Source organism: Arachis ipaensis, chromosome B4 (assembly GCF_059453495.1).
Source record: "Arachis ipaensis isolate K30076 ecotype BB chromosome B4, ASM5945349v1, whole genome shotgun sequence".
In the NCBI taxonomy this organism is placed as follows: domain Eukaryota; kingdom Viridiplantae; phylum Streptophyta; class Magnoliopsida; order Fabales; family Fabaceae; genus Arachis; species Arachis ipaensis.
In genome coordinates, this window is record NC_142439.1 from 136,721,934 (window position 1) to 136,749,036 (window position 27,103).

Sequence of the window (27,103 nt, forward strand, 5' to 3'; positions counted from 1 at the left end):
AAATCATAACCCTAATTTATGTATAATTATTCTAAACATAAAATAACTATAAAATTACATGTTAACTTAAAATGTAATTAAAAATAAAAAGTAAAATTAAAATTAAAATTTAGCCTAACCTAGAGGCTAGTGGGGACAACAATGGAGATAGTTGTAACTATAGAAAGGATTTAGAATTTTCAAAAAAGGAAAGAGAAGAAGGAGAAGGAGGAAGACGACAAATCTAGAAAATGGAAGAGGACAGTGAAATGGTGGTGATGACAGCTTCAATGTGGTAGTGGCAGCCACTCTAAGGAAAGAAAGAGTGCCGAAAGAATGGAGATTAGGGTCGGTATGTAGTGGAGGCAGGCATAATGTGACTTGTTATGGTGTGGTTAGGACATTGAAATACCGAGGGCTCTGCGGTGGCGGCCGGATGAAAGTTGTTGATGGAGGTGGTATATAATAATTCGAGTTTTTGAAAATTAAATAATGAGTTATTCATAATTTATTATTTTATTAAAAAAAATATTTTTTTAAAAATAATTAAATTAAATTTTATGATATTTTGAGTTTCAAATTTATTAAAATTTTTAAATAAATTTTATTATAATAAAATATTTTGAAAAAGATAAAAATTATTATTATTATTATTAAGTTTGATAAGGAAATAAGGGAAAGGGATTCATTCATTTGGTTGAAGCCAATATAGAAGCAAAAGAAAGAAAGCGCAACGTTGGCTTAATATATATATATATATATATATATATATATATATATATATATATATATATATATATATGTTTATATATATATATATATATAAACATAAACGTGACACATAACTCCTTTTCTAACAAATCAACCATTTCATTTCATTAGTTAATCTTATCATTCTTCATTTCCTTTTATTGTGCCCGAATCATTAAAGAAAAGAAAAGAAAAGAAACGTGGATCAAACTATAACCATGAAACCTCGTTATTAGTTGGGATAAGTACGATTTTGGTCCCTAAAGTTTAGCGTCAGAATCGATTTCGTCCCTCTTCTAATTTTGAATTTAAAATTGTCCTTAATGTTTTTTTTTTGTATTAAATTCGTCCTTTTTAATAAAATTTTTAATTTAATTCCTAAACTACCCCTATTTTAATAAAAAAATAAAATTTTAAAATAATAAAATAAAACACGCGTGGGGGGTGGGGGAGGGGGAAAGGACGCGGGGGTGGGGGGAAGGGGAGAGGGGGAGGGGGAGGGGGAAGGGGAGAGGGGGAGGGGGGAGGGTGACCGCCGCCGCCTCGCGAGCCTCGCCCGCCTCGTGATACGTAAAAAATTAAGAATTCACGTATAACCGGCAAGTATACCGGATCGTATCAAGTAATAAAACTCACTAAGAGTGAGGTCGATCCCACGGAAATTGGTAGATTAATCAATTTTAGTTAAATGGTATATTTAGTCAAACAAACATGGGTTTTTCATGAGATTTGATTTTTGAATGCAAGTGCAGAAAATTAAATGACAAGAAGCATTAAGAAGAGTTATAATGCGTTTGGTTTATATGTTGTTGTATTAATTAGATTATTTTCTTCCCTCGTCTTTGTTATTACAATTTTGTAAGAGGGATATGAGTTGTATGTTATATATATATATATACGAATCTATGACTGCTTGTTTTTTTTAGATAAAGTATTTATTTTCAGTTTTTAAAGAAGTCAGCGATACGGTGTCGAGTCACAAGCTTCTATTTTAATATTAAGGATATAAATTAGTCGTAATACTTTTTACTATCAGAATGGCGCAGCCGAAAATGTGCACGTGACATTCTGGTAGTGAGGGTGTTACATGTTTTCATCTAAAACAACTGTGTAGAGATGCATGAAAGTATTTTGATGGTAGAATTTAAATATTAATGCATTCACATATTTAATTAATAAAATTAGATGCTTCAGATGTTATATATATTCTCATAATTATTGAGAAGATTACTAAATATTTTGGAAGCGCATTAAATATTTGACCATGAATATTGACTTCATTTTACATATTATCAATGAAATAGAATATTATTTAAAGGATAATAAAAAATCAGTTTAAATGGTCTAAACTTATTTTATTTAATATTTTATTAATTATTATTAGAATAATTATATAATTTTAGATATAATAAATATGTAATTATAATTTTTTTTATAAAATTATTAAGGTTATGCTATATAAAATAATTATAATAAATTATAAAAAAACCTCTAAACAGCATCTCATAATTATTTTGAAAGACAATGAGACTCTTAATAATAATAATTTTTTTTAATTTTAGATCTTTAATTCCGTGAAATTATTTAGTCCTTTTAGAAATGATTTTTTTCTGGACTTAACAGAGCATACCTTTTCACTGTTAATTGTTAACAGAGAATATTAATTCATTAACGAAAGGACAAATGCAATTAATTTTAAATTTTTTATAGATTAATTTGATTAAAAAATTATTTAAAAATGAATTCGACGAATAAGCTACTTTTTAGTGATTAATTTTACCATTAATCCTATAAATTAAATAAATATCGTATCGATTGTAAAATGGTTGAGATCTATTCACAAAATACATTTATTACAAATTTATTTCTTCCAGAAGCATAGATAATTTACATTGCATGTTACGAGTATGTTTTTTTCCTTATCATTTTAATTTCATTTTTATATTCACGTTTCTTTTAATGTTCAAATCTTTGTCCGATCCAGCCATATGTAATTTTTTTATTTTTGAAAAAAGGAAAAAAAATACATCCTTATTAATACTTCGGAATTCTGGATAGTTTAATTTTTGTTTGGAATAAATCTACTTGTCTAACTTTGGAATAAATAGTTGATAGATATAGTTGGATTCGATTATTATTCCCATCAACATATCCCTATTGATTCTTGTGCTATTTTTTTTAGTGTATTTCTTTAATTGATACCCATCATAAGATGTATGTCTAATTATTCACCTAGACATTAGATCTTTTTCTTTATAATAGATTAGACAATTTTGCACAACTTCCAATTTTTGATATTATATGTAAAATTTATTCACGCTATACATTTATGTATACAATATTTAAAGATTTTCATTATTCACTATTTGATATTTATATATAAAAAATAATATTTGGAATATGTTCCAATTTTAAATTTTTTTAGAAAATTTTTATTAGTTTGATCTTTCAGGATGTAATTTTAACAAAAGAGTCTTTGATAATATTTGATAATTTACCTTTAAATTTTAGATCCATTCAAATTTTAAAGTGATCAGTATTTTGAAATTTATAAGAGTAATTAGTACATATTGGGTATATGAAGATAGTTTCAAAAAACGATTAGATTATTTTCTTTAGAAAGATATATATTTGTCTCTATATTTGGTTGTATAGAGTTAATGACAATAATATTTTCTCAAAATACAATGAAACAAATAAATTTCTTAATTAAGAATAATAAAAAAAATTTAAATTTCTTGAACAAGAAAATTAAAAGCACACTTTTTATTTTCTTTTGTTGCACACTTCAAAACAATTGATTAGTATTCATATATTATGGGTAGTAATCAAAGGATTTGGATCCTCTAAAGTTTGAATTTCACTTTAGAGAGTAAGTGTGATCTCTCACCATTGATTTCATAGGTGGGACCAATAATAAATATGAAAGAGAAACTATTCAAGAGTAAAAGATCACACTTTACTCTCTAAAGTAAAATTCAAACTTTAAAGGATCCAAATCCATAATCAAAAGTCACATAATTATTTAATGGTTATTACTTTTTCAACGAATTTCAAATTTAACAAGCATGGCTTATCAATGTACATGTTGTTTCATTTATGAAATACACTCAAAGGATATTTTTTTTGTCAAACAATACAATGGTTCAACACATAAAGTATTACCGTTATTATTGATACCATGCTAAACGGTTAATAACTGTTAATTACTTTATTATTATTAAAAATAATATTAATAATAATATTATTATAAATTTATAAATACTCTTTAATTCCCATTATTTACAAAATTTAAATATTATACAAGTATATACATAAAAAATATGTCATTGAGATTAAATATTATTTTAGTGTAAATTTTAGAATTCTAACGAAATAATAGATGTCTAATCGATTAAATCTATACTCCATAGTATATGATTATAATTTAATTAAGTTCAACCAATTTAAAAAAATTAATTTTGTTATGTCTTTTATTTGATTTAATTATGTATGCAATAAAATGTAAAATGGTCTTTGTGCTTCTATCTATTTCTTTTTGATTTTCCACGGTATCCCACAACCCGACAGGGCAAGGACTAATCTGTCGCGGTACTGAACTCTATTTAAGAGTTTGTCGCTGGCCAATGTGTATAAGGCGCGATTCGAACCCCCGACACTCTATCTATTTCTTTTATTAATAGTTAGAATAGAAATAATATTCTCACATATTCTTGGACACTTCTCTGTTTAATTTGATGATAAAAAAGTATATGTTAATATCGAAAATAAAAAAAATTGTAAAAAATACAAAAATGATAAATTTTGATACAAAAATCTATTAAAAATATAAATAATTATGTATCTTCTCTTGTTAATTTAAATTTTTAGAATAAATGTGATTTTATGATAACACCAAATTTAAAAGAGGCATTCATTACATATAAAAAATACAAGTAGAAAATAGGAAAAGTTTCAAATTTAATACACTATTATAACATACATTAGATCTCACTTTTTACTTGTCTTTAACTAAAAAATATAAAATGACATTTTTTTCAATTTAATACACTATATCATTGTATATACATCAATTGGATCTCATTTGCTAATGTTCAAATAGCACATTAGTTCTAGAAAATTTATATAACCGAAGAACTTCACTTCGAATCAATAAGATGTATCAAAATTAGATCTCATTTATTTTTACTTGAGCTCACTATAACATTTAAGGACAACATAAAATCCTAAAAACTATGGTGGAGCTTGTCAGAAAAAAATATTAAAATAATCTCCTGCAATATCATCACCCAACAATGCAGAGATTTGTTTTCATCACTGCAGTTATGAATTCCCAGAATCAGTTATTATTAAAAATATATAGCAACAATAAAAACAAAAATAATCTAATCCTTTGGTACTTTATTGACTTGATATGATGATCAATTTAAAGATCATTATAGTTGAAAGTTGTATATGTAGGTAAGGCAGTGAATGACGATAGGAACAAACATCTAACATGGTGATCAATATTTTTTCATATGAACCCTTGATGATAATTGTAACACCCTACCACACAAAGCTTTACGCTTAAGTCGTAAAACAGAGGTGATGTGGTATTACGACCTCTAAAATAAAATAAGTACATATAATAGCAGAAGAGTTATAATATGCTAGGAGCCTTGAAGGATAGGGAAAATAAAAATCGCGAGATAAAAGCGCAACGCTCAAGGAACGAGTTAACTTGCATGCTAAGAAAACTGTAACTGTCAAACATAAGATAACAGAAGTAGGAATAGAGTGCCAAAGATACAAAATAACAAGCTCCCAACTCAGCCTGCGAAGTCAAGACTGGCCGGAGAATATTTACACATATATACATACATATCCAAAACCCAAAAGTACATACACACAATCCTGCCTTTCCATAAACCTCTAAGAGAATAAAAAAGGACAAGTTATGCGGAGAGAAAGCTAAGTACATATATATACATCACTGTACAACAAAACTATACAACAACACTATCCAGTAACCCCTCCGCTTTAAGAGTCCATACGCCTAACGAGATGGCTCCCGACCTGCATCTGAAAAACAACAACATAGTATGGAATGAGAACCGGAGGTTCTCAGTATGGTAAAGGTGCCACACACATAATATATAAGGTCCTGGGAATGCCAAAGGCAATCCTAGAACGCCGACACTCAGATTGTAGAGCTTAAAGTATTAAACAGAAGCCATAAAAGGTGGTTTCCTAAAAATATTTAATTATAACTTAACTTAACCTTAAATCTAAGTCCTATGCTGCCATTCCTCCATACCTCCAACTCCATCATGCATTTTCACAGACAAATAAACAGATAAAGGCAAACACAAGAAGGTTACAACTACTGCAGGTAACAAATACACATTTAGCATGGCAAATACAGATAGGCACACCCAATTAGAGCACAAGCAAGTAATTCAAGTAATATGCATATGATGCATGCCTGTCCTATGGCTGATGAGGCTCATCTGTCGGTTATCCAGCCAACCCGACAAGTCTGAATTGTCCTTAGACTGTCCCCCGACGTGCATCCCCAAGAGTCTATGCATAGATTTTTCTCAAATAATCAATATTGCTCAATGGGGGTAACATTTCCGGGAATTTATATAGTGCCCGGTCACACTTGCGTCGTAGGGTCAACAGAGTATCGAGTTTTCAACCTGGTACACGTGGTGGCAAGCCACGGCACTTAATCCAGGGAATCTCGTATCTCAGATTATTCAAATTCATAAGCCATATAAATAATTCAATTATAATTCATCAACATCCACATCATTCTCAATTGCATCTCATTCATCATCATACATTAAACATATTCAATCCTTATCCTTCATTATATCACCTCCCATTCCATCCATCAATAGTTTCAATTCAAAACATAATTCATTATTTTCTAAGAATCAAACTTCAAACTTAAAACATACTCACTATCTTAATAACTCAAAATCAAACCATATAACCTTTAAATCTAAATCTCTTTTAAATAATCATCTAAATAAAATCTCTAATTTTTTATAAAATTTCGGCAGCATCTCCTCTAAAACTCGGACTTTGCCACCCTTTTCGGGTCCAAACCTGCTTTCTTTTCAATTCAACATACCCTTCCTCATCATCATAACAATCACCACAATAAATCTACTTCAAATCAACAATTAAACTCATACAATATTCAAATCCAACAACCAAAATTCAACTAAGAATCATAGTTCACAAATCCTAGGCTTTTAACACAAATACCTCAAATCAATAATTCACCAAATCGTTAGTTAATAACTAATTATCCAATAAACTTCAACCAAATATATATATTCATCGACAAATTACTAAACATTAAGCATACACCTGCATTCCAACTTATCCTATGGTCATCTAGCCTAAGTTTTCACAGAACATTATATATTAAATGCAAGAAACCTAAACCATACCTCAGCCGATTCCCACGTAACGACCAAAGCTATTTATTCAAAACCAAGACAACCCCTCAAACTCAACTAATCCGCTTCCTCCAAGTTCCAGTATTCACAATTTCAAGCTCCAATTATTTATTTTCAACCTAATACACATTCATAATACATATATACCCAATTTAATACTCAAAGCTCAAATTTAATGAAAATAAAATAGAATTATCATATCCTCACCTTACCCAAGCTTCACATAAGCAAGAGTGAATGTTTCTCTCAAGCTAATTGGATCCTAAAACATCAGAAATCAAAGAAATTCAATATTCCCACTTAAAATTCGAAAATCGGGGGAAGATGAAGCTGAGAGTGAAATAGCAAGTTACCTATAAAATTATTCCGGTAGAAATGTAGAGCTCGACGCGGTGAACGCGTGGCCGCAAACGGTGCGGCGATTGGAGCTCGGACGGAGAAGTTACGGGGATCGGAAATTTACGTTAGGGTTACGGGATATTTCTCGTTTCTCTTCTCCCTGGAAGCTGAAAGCTTCGTTGCTGCAGTAATGAGGGAGAAGACAAAGCTGGGTTCATTTAATAGGGCTGGTCCGGTTGAACCGACAGCCCGGTTCGGGTCCTGTTCAACCGGTTCGGTCCTTTCGGTCCATTCTTGGACCGTTTTCTTCAAAATTAGTGTCAAAATTCTCGTTTCGATGAGCTCTACCCTGTTTTGATATAATATTCGCATTTCTAATCCTCCTTATTAAAAAATAATTTATTAACTAATTATCTACTAATTTAACCGGGGTTTACATCCTACCCACCTAATAAAGAATTTTGCCCTCAAAATTCAAATATAGTTACCTGAAAAGAGATGTGGATAGTCCTTTCGCATATCTGATTCGAGTTCCCAGGTATGTTCCTCGATACCAGCTCGTCTCCAAGCTACTTTTACCAATGATACTTTCCTTCCTCGTAATCGTTTAACACTGGTGTCATCAATCCTCACCGGAATTACTGGGAGTGTTAGATCTTCTCTTACTTGGATTGGTTCTGGTTCTAGAACATGACTTGCATCAGGAGTATACTTCCGAAGCTGTGATACATGAAATACATCGTGCAAATTCGAAAGGTATGGCGGTAAGGCAATTCTATAAGCCACTGGTCCAATTCTCTTCAGAATCTCAAACGGTCCAATATAACGGGGATTCAGTTTCTTGGTCTTAATAGCTCTTCCCACGCCAGTGGTTGGTGTAACTTTCAGAAAGACATGTTCTCCTTCCTCAAATTCCAAAGGCTTTCGCCTCTGATCAGCATAACTTTTCTGGCGGCTCTGGGCTATAAGCATTCGATTACGAATCTTCTTTATCTGCTCAGTCGTTTCAGCTATCATCTCAGGCCCTAATAAACTCTTTTCTCCAGTTTCATACCAACACAACGGAGACTGACATTTCCTGCCATACAGAGCCTCATATGGAGCCATTCCGATGCTCGCATGATAGCTATTATTATAAGCAAACTCTATTAATGGCATATACCGGTCCCAGCTTACCGGCTGGTCCAAAACACAAGCCCTTAGCATATCCTCCAAGGTCTGAATAGTTCTTTCTGACTGACCATCTGTCTGAGGGTGATACGCAGTACTCAAGCTTAACTGAGTCCCAAATGCACGCTGAAAAGCTCCCCAGAACCTTGATGTGAAACGAGGATCCCTATCAGATATAATGGTAGAAGGCACGCCATGCAACCTGACAATATCTTTAATATACATTCGAGCCAATTCCTCCATTGTGCAACTTATTCGGATAGGAAGAAAGTGAGCTGATTTTGTTAGTCGATCCACAACCACCCAAATAGCGTCACAACCAGATCGGGTTCTAGGCAAACCTATTACAAAATCCATTGCGATACTCTCCCATTTCCATTGTGGAATCTCCAAAGGCTGAAGGGTCCCTGATGGTCTCTGATGCTCAATCTTAACCTTCTGACACGTTAAACATTTAGATACATGCAATGCCACATCATTCTTCATACCTGGCCACCAGAACATCGCTTTCAGATCCTGATACATTTTAGTGCTCCCTGGGTGAATTTAAAACCCGTTCTTGTGAGCTTCCTTCAAGATACTTTGTCGTAGGTCTCCAACATCAGGCACAATAATCCGGTTCTTGAACCTCCATAAACCATCATGACCTTCTGACATTCTCCACTGTTTTCCCTGTTCAACTGCTGGTAATACCTTACGTAACGCTTCACTATCTTGATGAGCCTTCAGAAGTTCTGATTTAAAATCACTTGAAATCTGTAACTGACTCAAACACAAAATTCCAGATTCTTCTCTAACTCCCAAATTCAAACCTTGAAATGCCTTCAGTAACTCTTCCTCCCGTAGCATCATCCAAGCTGCATATAAAGACTTCCGATTCAAAGCGTCCGCCACAACGTTCGCTTTTCCTGGATGATAATTCAATTCAAAATCATAATCTTTCAGAAGCTCCATCCATCTCCTCTGACGCATATTCAATTCTTTCTGCTCAAAAAGATACTTCAAACTCTTATGGTCTGAGAAAACAAGAAACTTAACACCATAGAGGTAGTGCCTCCAAATCTTTAAAGCAAACACAACAGCAGCAAGTTCTAAATCATGTGTCGGGTAGTTCATCTCATGCGGCCTTAACTGCCGTGAGGCGTATGCTACAACATTCTGGTGCTGCATCAAAACACACCCCAACCCTTTCAGAGATGCATCACAATACACTTCAAACGATTCACTTGGTTCAGGTAATACCAATACAGGTGCAGTAGTCAACCTGTGCTTCAATGCCTGGAAACTCTCTTCACATTCTGGAGTCTAGATAAAAGGTGTATCCTTCCTAGTCAACTTAGTTAAAGGTAAGGCGAGCTGTGAAAATCCCTTAATGAATCTGCGATAATACCCCGCCAAACCTAAGAAACTCCTGATCTCTGTCACTGAAGTTGGTCGCTCCCAATTCATCACTGCTTCCACCTTAGCAGGATCCACAGCTATCCCCTGCTTATTCACCACGTGGCCGAGAAACTTCACTTCACTCTTCCAGAACTCACATTTAGATAGCTTAGCATATAACTTCCTGTCTCTCAGAATTTGCAGCACAGTTCGCAAATGATCAGCATGTTCCTCTTCAGTCTTAGAATAAACAAGAATGTCATCAATGAAGACAATAACAAACTTGTCCAGATACGGTCGAAAAATCCTGTTCATATAATCCATAAATACTGCCGGGGCATTAGTTAACCCGAAAGACATCACTGTATACTCCTAATGACCATAACGGGTTCTGAAAGCAGTTTTCGGAATATCCTCGTCTCTAACCCTTATCTGATGATATCCGGATCGCAGGTCAATCTTAGAAAACACACTGGCACCCTGTAGCTGATCCATTAGATCATCGATTCTAGGCAACGGATATTTATTCTTCACAGTGATCTTATTCAATTGCCGATAATCGACACACAGCCGCATACTCCCATCCTTCTTCTTTACCAGTAACACTGGCGCTCCCCACGGAGAAACACTTGGTCGGATAAAATGCTTACCCAACAGATCTTCCAGCTGAGCTTTCAGTTCAGCCATTTCTAAAGGCGACATCCTATAAGGAGTAATTGAAATTGGACCGGATCCAGGTACCAACTCAATTGCAAATTCAACCTCTCGGTTAGGTGGGAATTCATTAATATCATCCGGAAACACATTTGGAAATTCACATACAACCGGAATTTGCTCTAAACTCTGATCATCACCTGATACTCCCGCAGTTAATAACATAATACCCTGACATTCGGTTCCAGAACAGTTTACTATCATGGAGTTCAAATAGTAACTATTCACCACAACCGGTGCTTCTGACCCTTCTGGCATAAACTGTACTGACTTCTCAGAACAATCAAGCAAAACATGATTCTTGGATAACCAATCCAATCCCAAAATGAGATCAAGACCAGTCATAGGCAAACAAATCAAATCATGCACAAATTCACGCTGTTGTATTCGAAAGGGAACTTGTGGACATTCTATCCTAGTCACCATAGCTTCATGAGTAGCATTATATACTTTCAAATCATAACCTAAGACCACCATTCTCAATCTTAATTCATGGGCCTTTTCAAATGCAATAAATGAATGACTTGCTCCTGAATCAAATAAAGCATTTAAGATTTTACCAGCCATTTCACAATTACCTCTAATAAGTGTCTTAGATCCCTCAGCACCAATGGTAGAAGTAGTGTATACTCTCCCCGGCTGTTGCACCCTACCAGTCTCATACTTCTTCTTCTCAGGGCAATTACTGGCTATATGCCCGGGCTGTCCACAGGAATAGCACACTCCAAGTCCTAATCTACACGGAACTCCAGGATGATATTTTCCACACTTCTGACAATTTAGATCCTGCTGTGGCTGCTTCCCAAACCTTTTTCCTTGATTAGCAGTAATATTCGGCCTTCTATAATTACCCTGACCCTGAGTCTGCTGCGGAACAAAGCCTCCACGCTTGAAATTCCTACCTCTCGGAGCAAAGTTCCTCCCTAAAGGCCTCTGAAAAGGCATCCTCAAACTCCCTTTCTCTGCTGCCGCCTTCCTCACACAATCCTCAGCCACCCTACTCTTATTCACCAATTCAGAAAACACCCTAATCTCTATTGGGGCAACGAAGCTCAGAATATCGCTCCGAAGACCTCCCTCATATTTAATACACTTCCATTCAGCAAAATCTTCAGGCGCACCTTGACAGATACGAGAAAAGTGACATAACTCCTCAAATTTGCTAGTATACTCAGCAATAGTCATTTGTCCCTGCTTTAACTGCATTAATTCAAGTTCCTTGGCATTTCTAGCTGAATTAGGAAAGTATTTCTTATAGAACTCTGTCCGGAAAACCTCCCAAGGAATCGCAGCACCATCAGGCTGCAGGATACGTCGTGTTCCCTGCCACCAATACTGAGCTTCACCTTGCAACTGATAAGTCCCAAATTCAACCCATTGCTCTTCAGGAACCTGTTGTGCCTGTAACGCCCTTTCCATAGCCTGAATCCAATTATCTGCGTCAGTAGGATTTGAGGTTCCCCTAAAAGTTGGAGGGCGAACTTTCAGAAATGTAGCAAGTGTCATAGGACCGTCCTCATCATTATTGTTCCCATGATTACCCTGATTTATCTGATTACCCAGTGCATCAGCTGTTGCCTGCATAGCTGCAGCCATATTTCCCAAGGCAGCCATAAAGTCTACTGGATCAGTCCCTGTGGGTACAGGAGTAACGGTGCCTGTCCTACCTCTACCTCGCCCGCGACCGCGTCCGCGAGTCGACATCTGGTCCCTATACACACCAAACAAGTGATATTAAGTTGATCAGTCTCAATATCGCAGGTCTAATGCTTTAAGTTCCAAATGCATGCTCACAAACGTTTATGCCATATATATCAATCAGATATCCTAATAGCACATAAACACATATACAGAGAATGCACAGAAGCACAATCAGTCCGTCTTTCAGGCTCTATAGGAACGAACTTCTCTGATACCATAATGTAACACCCTACCACACAAAGCTTTACGCTTAAGTCGTAAAACAGAGGTGATGTGGTATTACGACCTCTAAAATAAAATAAGTACATATAATAGCAGAAGAGTTATAATATGCTAGGAGCCTTGAAGGATAGGGAAAATAAAAATCGCGAGATAAAAGCGCAACGCTCAAGGAACGAGTTAACTTGCATGCTAAGAAAACTGTAACTGTCAAACATAAGATAACAGAAGTAGGAATAGAGTGCCAAAGATACAAAATAACAAGCTCCTAACTCAGCCTGCGAAGTCAAGACTGGCCGGAGAATATTTACACATATATACATACATATCCAAAACCCAAAAGTACATACACACAATCCTGCCTTTCCATAAACCTCTAAGAGAATCAAAAAGGACAAGTTATGCGGAGAGAAAGCTAAGTACATATATATACATCACTGTACAACAAAACTATACAACAACACTATCCAGTAACCCCTCCGCTTTAAGAGTCCATACGCCTAACGAGATGGCTCCCGACCTGCATCTGAAAAACAACAACATAGTATGGAATGAGAACCGGAGGTTCTCAGTATGGTAAAGGTGCCACACACATAATATATAAGGTCCTGGGAATGCCAAAGGCAATCCTAGAACGCCGACACTCAGATTGTAGAGCTTAAAGTATTAAACAGAAGCCATAAAAGGTGGTTTCCTAAAAATATTTAATTATAACTTAACTTAACCTTAAATCTAAGTCCTATGCTGCCATTCCTCCATACCTCCAACTCCATCATGCATTTTCACAGACAAATAAACAGATAAAGGCAAACACAAGAAGGTTACAACTACTGCAGGTAACAAATACACATTTAGCATGGCAAATACAGATAGGCACACCCAATTAGAGCACAAGCAAGTAATTCAAGTAATATGCATATGATGCATGCCTGTCCTATGGCTGATGAGGCTCATCTGTCGGTTATCCAGCCAACCCGACAAGTCTGAATTGTCCTTAGACTGTCCCCCGACGTGCATCCCCAAGAGTCTATGCATAGATTTTTCTCAAATAATCAATATTGCTCAATGGGGGTAACATTCCCGGGAATTTATATAGTGCCCGGTCACACTTGCGTCGTAGGGTCAACAGAGTATCGAGTTTTCAACCTGGTACACGTGGTGGCAAGCCACGGCACTTAATCCAGGGAATCTCGTATCTCAGATTATTCAAATTCATAAGCCATATAAATAATTCAATTATAATTCATCAACATCCACATCATTCTCAATTGCATCTCATTCATCATCATACATTAAACATATTCAATCCTTATCCTTCATTATATCACCTCCCATTCCATCCATCAATAGTTTCAATTCAAAACATAATTCATTCTTTTCTAAGAATCAAACTTCAAACTTAAAACATACTCACTATCTTAATAACTCAAAATCAAACCATATAACCTTTAAATCTAAATCTCTTTTAAATAATCATCTAAATAAAATCTCTAATTTTTTATAAAATTTCGGCAGCATCTCCTCTAAAACTCGGACTTTGCCACCCTTTTCGGGTTCAAACCTGCTTTCTTTTCAATTCAACATACCCTTCCTCATCATCATAACAATCACCACAATAAATCTACTTCAAATCAACAATTAAACTCATACAATATTCAAATCCAACAACCAAAATTCAACTAAGAATCATAGTTCACAAATCCTAGGCTTTTAACACAAATACCTCAAATCCATAATTCACCAAATCGTTAGTTAATAACTAATTATCCAATAAACTTCAACCAAATATATATATTCATCGACAAATTACTAAACATTAAGCATACACCTGCATTCCAACTTATCCTATGGTCATCTAGCCTAAGTTTTCACAGAACATTATATATTAAATGCAAGAAACCTAAACCATACCTCAGCCGATTCCCACGTAACGACCAAAGCTATTTATTCAAAACCAAGACAACCCCTCAAACTCAACTAATCCGCTTCCTCCAAGTTCCAGTATTCACAATTTCAAGCTCCAATTATTTATTTCAACCTAATACACATTCATAATACATATATACCCAATTTAATACTCAAAGCTCAAATTTAATGAAAATAAAATAGAATTATCATATCCTCACCTTACCCAAGCTTCACATAAGCAAGAGTGAACGTTTCTCTCAAGCTAATTGGATCCTAAAACATCAGAAATCAAAGAAATTCAATATTCCCACTTAAAATTCGAAAATTGGGGGAAGATGAAGCTGAGAGTGAAATAGCAAGTTACCTATGAAATTGTTCCGGTAGAAATGTAGAGCTCGACGCGGTGAACGCGTGGCCGCAAACGGTGCGGCGATTGGAGCTCGGACGGAGAAGTTACGGGGATCGGAAATTTACGTTAGGGTTACGGGATATTTCTTGTTTCTCTTCTCCCTGGAAGCTGAAAGCTTCGTTGCTGCAGTAATGAGGGAGAAGACAAAGCTGGGTTCATTTAATAGGGCTGGTCCGGTTGAACCGACAGCCCGATTCGGGTCCGGTTCAACCGGTTCGGTCCTTTCGGTCCATTCTTGGACCGTTTTCTTCAAAATTAGTGTCAAAATTCTCGTTTCGATGAGCTCTACCCTGTTTGGATATAATATTCGCATTTCTAATCCTCCTTATTAAAAAATAATTTATTAACTAATTATCTACTAATTTAACCGGGGTTTACAATAATCTCCTGGAACGGTTTGTATTTATATATGTATTTCATATCAAACATATTGTGTTTTCATCTAAAACAATTGTGTAGAGATACATGAACGTATATTGATGGTAAGATTTAAATATTAATGCATTCACATATTAAATTAATAAAATTAGATGCTTCTGATATTATATATATTCTCATAATTATTGAGAAGATTACTAATTTGGAAACGCATCAAATATTTGACCATGAATATTGACTTCATTTTACATATTATTATCAATGAAATAGAATATTATTTAAAAGACAATAAAAAATCAATTTAAAGTCTAAAATTATTTTATTTAATATTTTATTAATTATTATTAGAATGATTGTATAATTTGTGATATAATAAATATGTAATTATAAAATTATTTTTATAAAATTATTAAGGTTATGTTATATAAAATAATTATAATAAATTATTAAAAAAAAACTCTAAACAATACCTTATAATTATTTTGAAAGACAATGAGACTCCTAATAATAATAAATTCTTTTTTTTTTTTCGATCTTTAACTCTGTGAGATTGTTTAGTCTTTCTATAAATGATCTTTTTTTAGGCTTAACAGAACATACCTATGTGGCATAATAAACTACTGATATGTCTGTTAAGTACCAGTTTAGATTAATAGATTTTTTTAAAATTTTATTGTCTTTTGAGATAATTATATCAGTGATATTTAGAATTTTTTATATTTTTATATTTTCATATATATATATATATATATATATATATATATTGATTAAATTTATTGTGTAAGAATTGAAAAATATTACTAATTTTTTAATTTTTTATTTATAAAAATTAAATAGAAGATATATCATTTTAATCTTTTCACTCTAATTTTAAAAAATTATTAGCATATTATATTATTAGAATTATGTTAAGTCTTAAGTATATTCAATAATATCATAATTCACATAAAACTCATTTATTATTAACTATTATATTGATTGAATTATTAAAATAAGTGTATATTCTATTTTGTAACACCCTCACTACCAGAATGTCACGCTTCCGGCTGCGCCACTCTGATAGCAAGAAGTATTATGACTACTCTATATACTAAATATTAAAATAGGAGCCTCTGACTCGACACCGTGTCGCTGATTTCTTTGAAAACCGGAAATAAATACTAAATTTAAGGAAATACAAGCAGGCATAGATTCATATACAATACTCCTTACATAATATCTCATAATATAATATACATATAAAATATACAACCCCTATCCCTCTTACAAACTTATAATAACAAAGGCGAGGGAAGAAAATAATCTAATTAATACAACAACATATAAACCAAACGCATTATAACTCTTCATAATGCTTCATCCGGTTCCTGAAAAGGTAAAGCTGTAGGGGGGTGAGAACTTAACCACACGGTCTCACCACGGAGTTTCAAAGTTGTCATAAGAAGATATTCAATAAGAAAACTATTTTTAAATTCAGTGATTATCGTTGCCTTATGAATCCTTTTAAAATCCAATAGCTAATCGTTCAAAACCTTTTCAAAGAAACAATGTTTACTATTTTCAGAAATCCAAAGTCTTTCTTTTCTCATAAGTAAATCTCAATCAAAAACCAACCACGCAATCAAACAACACAATCATTAATTCAGCACCCAAGGTCCATTCTCAAATGTAACACGCCAGAACAAACACAGGCAAGACAGACAAGGAAAGCACAAGTAGGAAGCAGTTACAGCAAATAGTTCAAGTAGAAGTTAAGAACAGTTTAGCAATTAGGCAAACCAAAACAAGTCCAAACCCAAGCAAAGCATACAAATGCATATGATGCATGCCTGTCCTATGGCTGATGAGGCTCATCTGTCGGTTATCCAGCCAACCCGACAAGTCTGAATTGTCCTTAGACTGTCCCCCGACGTGCATCCCCAAGAGTCTATGCATAGTTTTTTCTCAAATAATCAATATTGCTCAATGGGGGTAACATTCCCGGGAATTTATATAGTGCCCGGTCACACTTACGTCGTAGGGTCAACAGAGTATCGAGTTTTCAACCTGGTACACGTGGTGGCAAGCCACGGCACTCAATCCAGGGAACCTCGTTTCTCAGATATTTCAAATTCATAAGCCACATAAGTAATTCATTCATCATTCATCAATTTCTAAGCCATTCTCAATATCATCATCATTCGTCAATCCATATCCCATTTCCAAATTCATTCAAAAATCATATTTCAAATCAATCATCATCATCCTTCTTTCCGTTAATCAATAATCTCAAACCAAAACTTAATTCTTTATTTTCTAAAAAAATCAATCTTAAACATTTAACGTTTAAGAACCAAGTCTTTTTAAACAGTTACTTCAAACAAAACTTCCAATCTTATAAAATTTCGGCAGCATCTCCTCTAAAACTCGGATTCTGCCACCCTTTTCGGGTTCCATCCAAACATTTCTCAAACCTTTCTCAATCACTTTCCAAAATTCAACCAATTCCAGTATCAAAGTATTTTCAAATCAAACCAGCTCAAGTATTAAATTGTTTATAAAACCAGACCGACTCAAAATCAAACCGCTTTAACTTCAAACCAAGAAAAACCACTTTTCATAATAATCAAGTAAATAGCTTTCCAAATCTATTTCTTATCAACCACCGTACTGCACTCAAGCAATCAAGCACCCAATAATCCAGTCCAACAAACCATCACATCCACAAGACAAATATAATCACACAAATATATCTTTTTGCATCAATATCTATTTATCACAACTCTGTAATGTAAATTAAATTTTAAGAAAAACCCCTACCTCGATTAGTTGAATTAACATAGATTAAACGTGGTAACTCCCTTCTCTTTTAATTTTTATGGCAGCAGCAAGCACGCAACTGAAGCAGCAGCATTGTCAATCTCTTATGGCAGTGACGATGGTTTCAGCGAGACAAGGATTCGAATTGGATAAGAATAAAAAACAAACATAGCTCTGGAAGATTCACAACAATTCAAAGACCAGAATTGAATTAAAACAAGAACATGGCAATTAAAAGTGACAAAATAGAACGTGCCAAATAGGTCAGAACCAAGGAGAAGAGCAAACCAGAATCAATGTAATAGGATTCAGAACCAACAGCAATGACAATGACATCAGTTCTCTCGGAGCAAGAACAACAACGATCTCAGCATCAATTATGCCTTTTTCGAACGGTAAACCAGCAACGACTAAAACAGTAATCCATAGTCCTATAATTAAGCCAGGAAGGAACAGAGGAACAAGATAAAAACAGAGCAAGGTTTAAAGCGTTACAGTTTCAAGAATAGGAGAATTGAAATCAGAACAAGGCTGGCGCTGTCTTTGACTCTGGTGGCGGTGCACAACTCACCGGCGACCAAGGCAGCAACGTAGACAAGGCTTCCCCTCGGCGGTGAGAAGCGGCGGTGGCATGTGGCGGTGGTAACTCCGGCGACGACAAGGCGTGGCGGTGGCTGAACAGCAACGAACGGCGGCGCAACACCTTCCTCTCTCACCTGCGAACTCTTTCTCTCTCACTTGTGAGCTCAACGGCGACGGCCATGGAAGCTTCTGCTCGGCGGGCTCGACGGCGACTGGTACAGTGGCGGCATCTCCCCTTTCTCCACCGTGGGCTCTCCCGTTCCTCTCTCACTCTCCCTCGGTTGGCCCAATCGATAGTAACGGCGACGCGGGTTCAAAACGACGACGCCTCTTCTTCGACACGGCTGGACGGCGACGCGACACGGCGCGGTGAGCGGCGGCGAGGTAGTAGTGTGGTCTTCTCTCTCTTCTCCTTCCTCAGCTCTCCCTCTCTCTTCTCTGTAGGACCTGACGGCGCGGCGGCAGTGACGCTTGCCGGCGCCGCCCTCACTCTCCCATCCCCTTCTCCCGCAGATCCCTCTCCTCTCTTCCCTTTCTGTTTGGCTGAAGTTCATGTGTTAGAGAGGGTGGTTTCTTTTTCTTTTGTTTACTGGGGGGTGGGGGGGAAGCGGTTTAGGTTTCATTAGGGATTTTAGAATTAGGGTTCCCAATTTGGGAATTAGGGTTAGGGGTGGTTCAGTCATTTCACTAAAATTAGGAGTAATTGAAAATCAAAAATCAACTTTTAATCCATTAATAATATTTGTAAAAATACTATTTAATTATTTATCAATTTATAAATTATTTTTAAATAAAGACTTTAATTCAATAATTAGAGATAATATAATTAATTTTCTTTATTCATAAAAATTAAAATAGATTGAATTCCAAAATCTCAATTCTCTAAATCAATTTATACAAAATTCTTATTATTTTACAATTACTAAATTTTATAGTTCAAATATAGAAAATTATTCAACAATTATAAAATTAGAGAAAAATTCTAATTTAATTATCTAAACTTAATTTAATTAGCTTTAATTAAATAATTTCTAAAATTAAAGTCTTTAATGAATAATTAAATTGAAATCAATTTAGAATAAGGCTTTTCAAAAGTTTTGGGTCTTACATCCTACCCACCTTATAAAAATTTTCGTCCTCGAAAATTAAAAGAATATACAAGGTAATACTAAGAATAAGTACTCTACTGTTCAAATGCTTTTTAGATAAGAAAATTTAGCATATTACAGGAAATATTACACGGTTTCAATACTTTTCTTTTGAATACTTTAGAAAAACAAAAAGTTGTGGTATATATAAATTTTCAAATAGCAAATAAACCATAAGACTTAGAAATAAAGGAAAAACATGGCGTAAAGCAGAAGTTACGAAATCGGCTGAAAAGAAAATGGGTTACATGGTGTCAACCTTATGAGTTTTAACATAGCTCACTATCACAACTCCCTTTGATGTCACATACTTACAAGCTTCACGTTCAACGTTCATGAACCGTATCCTAAAGAACTACCGCGTTACAAGTTTCACCTTACGCTTATCTATCTCACGTTGCTCTGGTCACTTAACTAACTTGTTGCGAGTCGTTATCTTATACGAATTGAGCTACCGAAAATTTGAATATCTTCCCGACAATACTCCTTTCCCGAAATTTAAACGTCATAACCTACAGTGTTTTCAAACTTGCCAAAGTTCATCTCCTCATCTATTAGTCATTTCCTGAAAAACTAACGCTTCGGTTTTTATTTTCTAAGGACCACATGTGACATTGAGATAAGCACCAGTATATTCAAGTAGTTACAAATCTAAGGAAAAGATGAATAAGTGATGAGGATAAAATTCGTATAAATTAAGGAGGATGCGTAAGATTGCAACTAAGTAACGATTTACAGGCACGAGAAAATGTTCTAGAAAGAAAATCATTTTGCATCTAAATAGGAAATTTGAATCTAGGAACTCCATAAGAGATAAGAAAAGTAGTGATAATTTAAATTGAAATAAGTTCAAGCCAGAACAGAGGAACACTAAGTTCACGAGAGAGGAATAACTGAACTAACGATATCATTTGCAAAACTCAGAAGCATGGAAAAATCTAAGAAAATATGATTTCTCATTCTAAAAGAAAAGATATGAAATAGATATCCTTCAAGAGAGGTAACAAAAACGTAAATATTAGGTTATATTAAAACAAATTCAAGTTAAATTAGATTTGTGCAAAACTTGAAATAATGAAAATTAATTGAGCTAAAAATGTTAAAAAAATCTTAAAAGATCATAATCAAACAAGAATATGCATAAAAATTTATATCAAACTTAGAGGTAGAACTAAATTCTATTCAGAAGAGAAAGTCTGAGATAAATTAGTCATTAAAAGAATACTTGATACGTTACAAACAAATAGGTTTCGATTGCATAAGAAAGTTTTAAACCTTCGTATCAGTAAATATATGCTAAGTTCCAAAACGATTTTGTTGAAATTTAAGTTAGGGCTACGGATAGAATCCAGTAAAACAAGAACTGAATTGAAATTTCTTCAATGGAATCTGAAACAAAAACCTTAGAACGAGATTATAAAAAGTGGTATGTTGCATCAAAATAAGTTTGGAGTTTATTCAAAGAAATACAAATTTTGATAAATAAGAACAAGTAACCAAAATGGTGTTTCACAAGAACTTGGAGAAACGTTTGAAATTATAAATAAGCAAGGATGTACAAAAACAAGAAGATGTACCGAAAGGGAAAATCGAGTTGTAACCTTACGAAGGAATGAATTCACTTTCCCAAAATAATTACTAGAAGTTTTAATAAGGTATTGCGTGAAAACAATCCAATTTAAAATAAATTAATTGAAGTTTGTCAATTAGAGATTAACTAATAGAAGCAAAAATTTCTTATCAAGAATCTTAGAGTACATAATCAAGTAAAGACATATATAAAAATTTGAGTAAATATTGGAGGAGAATCAAATTATGTTCAAGGAAAGAAATCTAATGTAAAGTGTTCTTATATAGTTAATTAGAGTATAGATAATACCTTTAAAAACAAGTATGTTTTTAACTACATAAAGGATTTATTTATCTCTTGTAGGAAAGTACATGTAAGATCTGAGATAGTCATACCCAGAATTCAAAGAATGGTTACAGACAAGATCAGATAAAATAAAAAGATCAAAACTCTTCTCAACGAAGATTCCGAAACAAAAACATTGAAAGAATATTACTAGAATTGTTATCTCATACCAAGACAAATTCGAAATTTTTACCAAGGGAAGTACTTTATTCATTTAGAGAAAAACAGGATCAAAAATTGTAACCTGGGCAAAATACGCATAAGTTGTAGAAGGCAAAGTAGAGGAACCAAATCACACAATTAGCTTGCTACGAATCGTAACTCTCACGGTTCCAAATCACTCAAGTATTCAGAATTATGTGTTACGCTAGAACAGATTTAGGATCAAATAAAAGGATACAAAATTTATGAAGAAATGTATAAATAATGATAATGATAAATAATCAACTCAGGTTCCAAAAAGAATTGAAACAAGGAGTGTAAAAGATGGTAAATCGAAGGATAAGCAGCACACGCATCATGTGGCATGATTAAAGTACCTACCTTCGGTGTAAACTAATCAAGGAATAACATCTGACGTTTTTCAAAGAATTAAGGACCATTGTCATGCGAAACAAGTTCAAACCAACTCGAAAGAAGAACTCGTGATTCGTGAAGAGAAATATGAGCAACATCAAAGGTAAAAGTTCTAAATAATTTTAAGTGAATAATCAGGATTATAATCAAGCAGAAATATATATATAGGAATGAATAAATATCGCTAGGAACAGAGTTGAATCATATCTTAAAAGGAAAAATCTAAAACAAGGAATTCCAACATAACCAATAAAAGAGAGAACGGTGTACTAAGCTACACGACATGAACAAGATTACACATCAAAACGGAACTAACTTCAAAAAATTAATTTCTAACGCTCCCAGAACCCGTGAACCACATTGCTTATTAATTCAACTTTGTCCATGATAACCCATTAACTTTACCGTATACGTAAACCATTAATATTAAGCTGGTCAGACTTAATATCAACAGATATGCAATGGAAAGCTAACAGTGTTAATCAAAAGACAGTCATGTGCATAAAGCTCTAATTCTCGTCATTCGGACAAGACCTATAACATGACAGACACACAGAGTATGCAATTGAAGCATAATCGGTCCATTCCTCAGGCTCTACAGGAAAGACTGCTCTGATACCATAATGTAACACCCTCACTACCAGAATGTCACGCTTCCGGCTGCGCCACTCTGATAGCAAGAAGTATTATGACTACTCTATATACTAAATATTAAAATAGGAGCCTCTGACTCGACACCGTGTCGCTGATTTCTTTGAAAACCGGAAATAAATACTAAATTTAAGGAAATACAAGCAGGCATAGATTCATATACAATACTCCTTACATAATATCTCATAATATAATATACATATAAAATATACAACCCCTATCCCTCTTACAAACTTATAATAACAAAGGCGAGGGAAGAAAATAATCTAATTAATACAACAACATATAAACCAAACGCATTATAACTCTTCATAATGCTTCATCCGGTTCCTGAAAAGGTAAAGCTGTAGGGGGGTGAGAACTTAACCACACGGTCTCACCACGGAGTTTCAAAGTTGTCATAAGAAGATATTCAATAAGAAAACTATTTTTAAATTCAGTGATTATCGTTGCCTTATGAATCCTTTTAAAATCCAATAGCTAATCGTTCAAAACCTTTTCAAAGAAACAATGTTTACTATTTTCAGAAATCCAAAGTCTTTCTTTTCTCATAAGTAAATCTCAATCAAAAACCAACCACGCAATCAAACAACACAATCATTAATTCAGCACCCAAGGTCCATTCTCAAATGTAACACGCCAGAACAAACACAGGCAAGACAGACAAGGAAAGCACAAGTAGGAAGCAGTTACAGCAAATAGTTCAAGTAGCAGTTAAGAACAGTTTAGCAATTAGGCAAACCAAAACAAGTCCAAACCCAAGCAAAGCATACAAATGCATATGATGCATGCCTGTCCTATGGCTGATGAGGCTCATCTGTCGGTTATCCAGCCAACCCGACAAGTCTGAATTGTCCTTAGACTGTCCCCCGACGTGCATCCCCAAGAGTCTATGCATAGTTTTTTCTCAAATAATCAATATTGCTCAATGGGGGTAACATTCCCGGGAATTTATATAGTGCCCGGTCACACTTACGTCGTAGGGTCAACAGAGTATCGAGTTTTCAACCTGGTACACGTGGTGGCAAGCCACGACACTCAATCCAGGGAACCTCGTTTCTCAGATATTTCAAATTCATAAGCCACATAAGTAATTCATTCATCATTCATCAATTTCTAAGCCATTCTCAATATCATCATCATTCGTCAATCCATATCCCATTTCCAAATTCATTCAAAAATCATATTTCAAATCAATCATCATCATCCTTCTTTCCGTTAATCAATAATCTCAAACAAACAACAATAACAAAGCCTTGTCCCACTAAGTGGGGTCGGCTACATGAATCAAACGACGCCATTGTGCTCTGTCATGTATCATGTCTACAGAGAGACCGTTTACATGTAGATCTCGTTTGACCACCTCATGGATGGTCTTCTTAGGTCTTCCTCTGCCTTTCGCCTTTTGTCCATCTTCCATCTCATCCACCCTCCTGACTGGATGTTCTATCGGTCTTCTTCCCACATGTCCAAACCACCTGAGACGCGATTCAACCATCTTTTCCACAATGGGTGCTACTCCAACTCTCTCCCTTATATTTTCATTCCTTATTTTATCCAATCGCGTATGACCACTCATCCATCTCAACATCTTCATCTCTGCCACACTCAACTTATGTTCATGCTCCCCTTTAGCCGCCCAACACTCCGTACCATACAGCATAGCCGGTCTTATAGCGGTGCGATAGAATTTACCTTTAAGTTTTAAAGGCACTTTTTTGTCGCATATAAAACCAGATGCACTCCGCCATTTTGACCAACCTGCTTGGATCCTATGATTTACATCCTGTTCAATCTCTCCATTATCCTGTATGATGCACCCAAGATACTTAAAACTTTTAACTTTTCGCAGGATGTTTTCTCCAATCTTCACCTCTATATTGGAGTTTTCCCTTCTCAGACTGAACTTACATTCCATATATTCCGTCTTGCTACGGCTTATGCGCAGACCATACACTTCTAGAGCTTCTCTCCATAACTCCAACTTCTTATTTAGGTCTTCCCTTGACTCTCCCATAAGGACGATATCATCGGCAAAAAGCATGCACCATGGCACGGGCTCTTGGATGTGCTCTGTGAGTACTTCCAAGACTAATGTGAAAAGGTATGGACTTAAGGATGATCCCTGGTGTAATCCTATACCAATAGGGAATTCCTCTGTCACACCACCTTGAGTCTTCACACTAGTTGTGGCCCCCTCATACATGTCTTTAATTGCCCGAATATATGCGATCCTTACTCTCCTCTTTTCTAAAACCTTCCATAAAACCTCCCTTGGTACCCTATCATACGCTTTTTCCAAATCAATAAACACCATGTGTAGATCCCTTTTATTACTACGATACCTCTCCATCATCCTTCTTAATAGGTATATCGCTTCAGTGGTAGATCTGCCTGGCATAAATCCAAATTGGTTCTCTGTTACTTGTGTCTCTTTTCTCAACCTCCGTTCTATCACCCTTTCCCATAACTTCATAGTATGACTCATAAGCTTAATCCCTCTATAGTTTCCGCAACTTTGTATATCCCCCTTATTCTTGTAGATAGGTACCAAGGTGCTCTTTCTCCACTCATCAGGCATCTTCTTTGACCTTAAAATCTCATTAAAAAGCTTGGTTAACCAGTTGATGCCTTTTCCTCCAAGACCCTTCCAAACCTCAATCGGGATATTATCAGGTCCTACTGCCCTGCCATTTTTCATCTGCTTTAGAGCCTCTTTTACCTCGAAGTCTCGAATCCTTCGATAGTAGTTAAAGTTTTGATCTTCTTCCCTTGTGCATAATCGACCAAGGCTCGGAAGAGTCTTCTGTCCCTCATTAAATAACTCGTAGAAGTAGCTCTTCCACCTTTCATTAATCTTCTCCTCTTGAGCCAACACCTCTCCATCCTTATCCTTTATGCACTTAACCTGATCCAAATCTCTCGTTCTTCTTTCCCGACTCTTTGCGATTCTATATATACATTTTTCTCCTTCTTTCGTGTCCAAAGACTGGTAGAGACCCTCATATGCTCTTGTTCTTGCTTCACTTACAGCCACTTTTGTCTCTTTCTTAGCCGCCTTATATTTTTCCCAGTTATCTGCATTGCGGCATAAAGACCACTCTTTAAAGCATTCCCTTTTTATCTTTATCTTTTCTTGTATACTCGCATTCCACCACCAGGACTCCTTGTCTCTTGGTCCTATTCCTTTAGATTCACCAAAACTTTCTTTTGCTGTTCTTCTAATAACTTCTGCCATCTCCCTCCACATCTCTTCCGCGCTTCCATTCCCATCCCACTTTGCCTCTTCTCCTACCCGTCTTAGGAAGCTTCTTTGTTCCTCCCCTTTCATCCGCCACCACCTCGTCCTTGGGTTCTTCGTATGATGTCTTTTCCTCAACTTTTGCTCAACGCGAAAATCCAGGACGAGCACCCTATGTTGTGTTGTCAAACTCTCTCCCGGGATAATTTTACAGTTAATGCAAAATTTCCGGTCGACTCTCCTCAACAAGAAGAAGTCGATTTGAGAGCTTGTCATGCCACTCTTATAGGTTATAAGATGTTCGTCTCTCTTTTTAAAACATGTATTTGCGATGAGAAGATCAAAAGTTGAGGAAAAATCCAAAATAGTTTTACCCTCGGCATTGATCACCCCGAAACCATGGCCTCCGTGAATACTCCCATATCCAGTCACTTCTCTCCCAACATGGCCATTTAAATCTCCTCCTAAGAAAATCTTATCTCCCAAAGGTATGCCTTGAACCAAACTCTCTAGATCCTCCCAAAACCTTATCTTGTGTTGTTCGTCCGAACCCACTTGCGGTGCATAGGCGCTAATCACATGGAAAGCACCTCCCTCTACCACAAGTTTGATAGAGATGATCCGATCTCCCACCCTCTTGACATCCACTACGTCTTTCTTCCACTGCTTATCCACAATTATTCCAACCCCATTCCTATTCTTCACCTTTCCTGTATACCAAAGTTTGAAACCAGAAGTATCCAACTCCCTAGCCTTTGCACCAACCCATTTCGTTTCTTGTAGGCA

The 27,103-nt window shown here is 35.1% G+C and overlaps 1 protein-coding gene across 1 annotated transcript; it reads right to left on the bottom strand.

Moving 5' to 3' along the window:
* Positions 1-5,767: 5,767 nt before the first annotated feature.
* On the bottom strand, positions 5,768-12,494 carry LOC148569380 (uncharacterized). Its single transcript, XM_088485958.1, has 2 exons — positions 11,369-12,494; positions 5,768-5,793 (listed from the first exon to the last, which is right to left on the bottom strand). Exons 1-2 carry the CDS (start codon positions 12,492-12,494, stop codon positions 5,768-5,770), a joined length of 1,152 nt encoding a protein of 383 aa, XP_088342084.1.
* Between the last annotated feature and the right edge of the window lie 14,609 nt (positions 12,495-27,103).